General features: G+C 33.7%; 1 protein-coding gene across 1 annotated transcript; it reads right to left on the bottom strand.

Moving 5' to 3' along the window:
* Positions 1–2,784: 2,784 nt before the first annotated feature.
* On the bottom strand, positions 2,785–3,450 carry LOC124893835 (the record flags this gene model as incomplete). Its single annotated transcript, XM_047404685.1, is given in 1 exon segment — positions 2,785–3,450. A coding segment is annotated over 1 exon segment (379 nt), but the record flags the coding sequence as incomplete, so codon positions are not given.
* Positions 3,451–4,643: the final 1,193 nt, after the last annotated feature.

Below are 4,643 nucleotides of genomic sequence, written 5' to 3'. Positions count from 1 at the left end.
GTGGGAATACACTGGGTTTGTTGTTGTTGTTGTTGTTGTTGTTAGTTTTGTATAATATGGCTAATTATGACAGTCATGAAGAAGCTACAAAAGGTTTATGAAATTAAGTTAATAATTTTTTTGTTCATTGTTGTGCAATTATTCTTAAATGTTCTGCCCGATAAGAATGATAAAATTCTAAATTATAATAGTAGAAGAAGATGCTTTTTTTTCCAGTATATGTTTGTGAGGTGGCTACTGAGTTCTTCTATATCTAGATAAATTAGACATAATGATTACTTTTATATTCAGCTGAACTCTTCTGATAATACCAGCAACCTTTACTATAATGAGAAGATCGCAAAAACACCATTGCCATGTTTGACTGTGGAATAGGATGGGATTCAAGGAGGATAAGAATATCAATGTTATTTGATGGGAACAATGCAGAAAGAGACTTTAATGTCGATCTCACAGCCTCCAAGAACAGAATAAGAAAGTCATATGCTATTAATTTATTGACATCCTCCACTAACGCAATAAAACTTTGAAGGACAAGTTGGGCAATTGCAATTTGCCTGATCATAATCAGCACTTGCTATGACATATATGAAAATGGAAAAATAAATACTCTGTTCAACCTTCAAATCATGCCAATATCCAGCTATTTAATGCATTAAAGGTTGAATATTTCATCGAAAGCCTAAGATTCCTCTCCGTGCAATTCAATCTCCTTCTCTTGAACCATATCCTCATTTTCATAGACACGACAAAAGATAAGATAATTCAGTGAATTCATCAATGGAGTTACCTAAGAAATTGCACCAGTGTTTTCTTAAACAGAAGAACGTTTATTATTTTATTATATCTTGATCACAGTACTTTATGTAGTGATAGTGCTCTCTCTCTTTCACTCTTAATGACTTTCCTCATTTCAACTGGAAGAAACAATCCAAGGAATACTCCAGTAGGAGCAGACACTGAAAATAGTGATCATGGAGGCCATCTTCTTTGGTGCACGACTAAAAGAGTTCCGACTCTTTTTAGTTTTAGAATGTTTAAACAATATAAGTGCCCTTTTCTTGATAAGGGTGGTGTCCACGCGCCAACTTGCATGCACCTCGACTTATTCCACGAGATACATATCATCTCCCACAAACAACCAGGACCAGGTAACACTAGGGAAAGTGGGAAGAAGTCAAGTAGTGTTTTTGGCTGCTGGCAAATAAAATAAGTGTCTTGTTACATCTGTCTTCATGTTTTGTGTTCTTTTGCAGCCTAGGACAAACCTACTTAAACAACCTAAAGACTTGGCACAATCTGATAGTAGACCTCATACAAAAGCAGATACGAAGGGTAACCTATAAACTCAAGCCACCAATTTGGTGAAAATTAATCCTCTATTCCCTGTGAGGCTGTGATTAGTGAAAACTAACTCCAAATAATTGACAGCATTTCCCTAACAACAATTTTTTTGATGACCAAAAATCCATTTGGGGCCAAACATTAGGACCAACCACAATATTCTGAACCTTGAGAATAGCAGAGCTATCCCTCCACCCTTTTCCACTTAAATACCATACTTATTCTCACGGCGCAGGGCTCAAACTCTGACCTGACTCACAAGTCATCCAAAATTTGCCACTTGAACTAAATCTCTGGGGGCAAATATCATTCCATAAATCGCTTTGAAAGCTTTCGAGTATTTAAATTCTTTCATCTAATTCAATATTTACACTTTGATCCACTATATAACTTCTTCCTCTGTCCCAATTTAAGTCTTACTTTCCTTTTTGGTATGTCCAAAAAGAATATCTCTGTCTATATTTATTAAGGTTTTCCATTCCAACATATCTAACAAATTTAAGACCACAAGATTTAAAGGACTACACGCATCTTTAATTTAGCATAATATATAAACAAACTCACAAACTTGACCTCAATTGGCATGCAAGCACTCCAACTTTGAGAGTACACATCTAGACACCTCAACTTTATCTCAACTAGCAACTAAACACTCCAACTTATCCCCCACTGTGTCTCATGGATACCCGATGTTGGCATGATACACAAATTTTGAAGGTATTAGATAGTCATTTTGTAAGTTAGAGTGTTCAACTGATACAATAGAGACGAGTTGAGGTGCATAGATGTGTACACTCACAAAGTTGAAGTGCTAACGTACCAACGACAACCAAGTTTGAGTGTCTATTTCTACATCACTCCTCTAATTTTAGACCACATTCAAAAGTCTTTACTTTATTTCTTAAGTTCAGTGTTGAGTCAAACTAAGACGCTTATATTGAGACCGAGAGAGTAATATTTTCCCTCCTGTCATTTCTACTTGTCACGTTTCTCTTCTCGAGGGGTAAACTTAACTAAACTTCAAAGGCAAATTGAAGTGGATTAATTTGATATTTTAATTTTTCTTCTAATAACTATAGTGTCCGGCCAGCTTGCGTGCACCAGATAACTCCACCAAGGCTTAAAACAGATAGAAAGAAATCACCTAATGTTTGTCTCTATTGGGAATTGAACCTAAGACAATATGGTGTTTAACCCAACTTCATTGAATCACTAGGTCACACCGTGGTGCTTGATATTTTAAATTTTAAATTTAGATATTTAAAATCTATACCAAAAATGCTACAAGTTGCAATCTTTCTCATACTAACATGATGACGAAAAAAAGTTCATGAAGTTTGTCTCAAGTAAAAATGAACGGAGGTAGTAAACAAGTTAAACGAAATGAAAAAAAAAAAAGTAAAGAGAATGAAGATTAGAGAGGAGAAATGAAAAGTTCACCATCATAGCTGCTGCTATCAAAACTCTGTTGAAGATGTCTCCGCATATCATAAGCACGAGACGACACTTGCTCAACAAACTCATTAGGCGTCCCTGGAATAGTACCATCCATACGAAGCGCTCTCTCCACTTCATCAAACCTTCCTACTTCTTCATCTTCTTTCTCTTTATCTCCGTTATTACTGCTCAATTTGCAACAAATTCTCATTCTACTACTACCACTACCACTACTATTGTGATTGAAAATTGAAATCCGGTATCGAGGATAAGGTTTTGAATTGGCGTTAGAAGAGAAACTGGAGATTCGTCGCCGGTGATGGCGGAAAAGTTTTCCGTTAGGAAGAACAATTGCTGGTGAAACTGATGATAGAGAATCCATTTCTACTGATTCAGTGCTATTTGTAGATTTGAGGGATTTCTTTGTGTGCGTGTGAAGGAAGAATTCTAAACGAAAAAGGAGTAGTGTGTTAGAGGAGAAATGGCAGCTGGAGAGCTTTTCCTTTTTGGTGAATGTTGTTTTTGAAGATTTTTTATGTGAGGTGTGATTCAAGGAGATATGGGACCAGTGGAGGTCGCGTCAAACACGGCACCTCAACAACATTTCGAATGCTTAAATTTCTGTTTTATATGGCAAATGGCACCACCCCCACATTTTCTTTTAATAATTGCGCGTTTGGGTAAATTTTCATCCATCTCACTTAAATAACAAACTATCTATCACCTCTTATCGATAAATAAATATTTATAGCTCTATCAACTACAATTACAACATATAAGAAAAATCATTTGAGGTTGACCTTATCGATACCCTTCCCATTTCCCCTACCCCAAATTTATATATAAAACTAGTCAAGTGTACGTATTTTTATATTATTGAATAATATAAATGATCCACCTTCAAAAATTTCACTATTATGAATCAAATTCATTTAAAGTCACTTAAGACTAATTTCTTGATAGAGAAAAACTTAGCCTTCAAAAGATCTCTCATTTCTCGCTTTCCATACCACCCTTGTCAAGGCAAATAAACTCACATTCCATGTCATGTGTCTTCTTATCCAAGACTAATAATTATAAATTATGAAATAAATACATGAATAAAAAATTTAAAAAAAGACGTTGAAATATCAATTATTTAATATTATACTTTGAAAGGAAAAATATATTTTAGAGTCTTGATGATAACATAAAAAACATAAATTAGGCGATGCAAATTATCCCTAGCGTCTATCTCTAAGAACCCCATGGAAAAATGAAATAGGTTATATAAATTTAGTTTGCTAACCCATGAAATCTCTAATCCTCATAGCCAACTAATTACTTTGCTTGATACTTGTTTGACACTATAATTTGTTTGTTATCACGACAAATCACAATTTTCACTTTATTTTTTTCTCAATAGTTTTTTATTTTTTAGGTAAGTATGATTCTGACGAAAGAGTATTAACTTAAATTACGTCTTAATAAGAAATATAACTAACTTGAATAAGAAATAAAATTTAAAACAGAAAAAGCATACCTTAAATTCACTCGTAATCGGCATGAAGTCTCATTCGCACATTTTACACAAATCTTTCTTCATCGGCACAAACATATTAAAGAATCAATCAATAATAATATATTTACGGAGGAAATAGTTTAAGATTATGAAAAAAACAACCTATCTTAAAAGTTAAAGAATATTCAATTTTGTAAAGTCTATTTTAAATCAACAACAAAAGAACATAAATTTATTTTGAAGGTAAATTTAAATAACAAGAACAAAAAAAAGGCATCAAACATAAATTTAAAACGTCCATAAGAAAAAGCTCATCTTTGCCACACACACAAAAAAAACCGTGAAAAGGTAAAAAAAAAAG

This window comes from Capsicum annuum, unplaced genomic scaffold, assembly GCF_002878395.1.
Source record: "Capsicum annuum cultivar UCD-10X-F1 unplaced genomic scaffold, UCD10Xv1.1 ctg66159, whole genome shotgun sequence".
Taxonomy (NCBI): Eukaryota; Viridiplantae; Streptophyta; class Magnoliopsida; order Solanales; family Solanaceae; genus Capsicum; species Capsicum annuum.
This window is presented reverse-complemented; position numbering and strand designations above follow the sequence as displayed.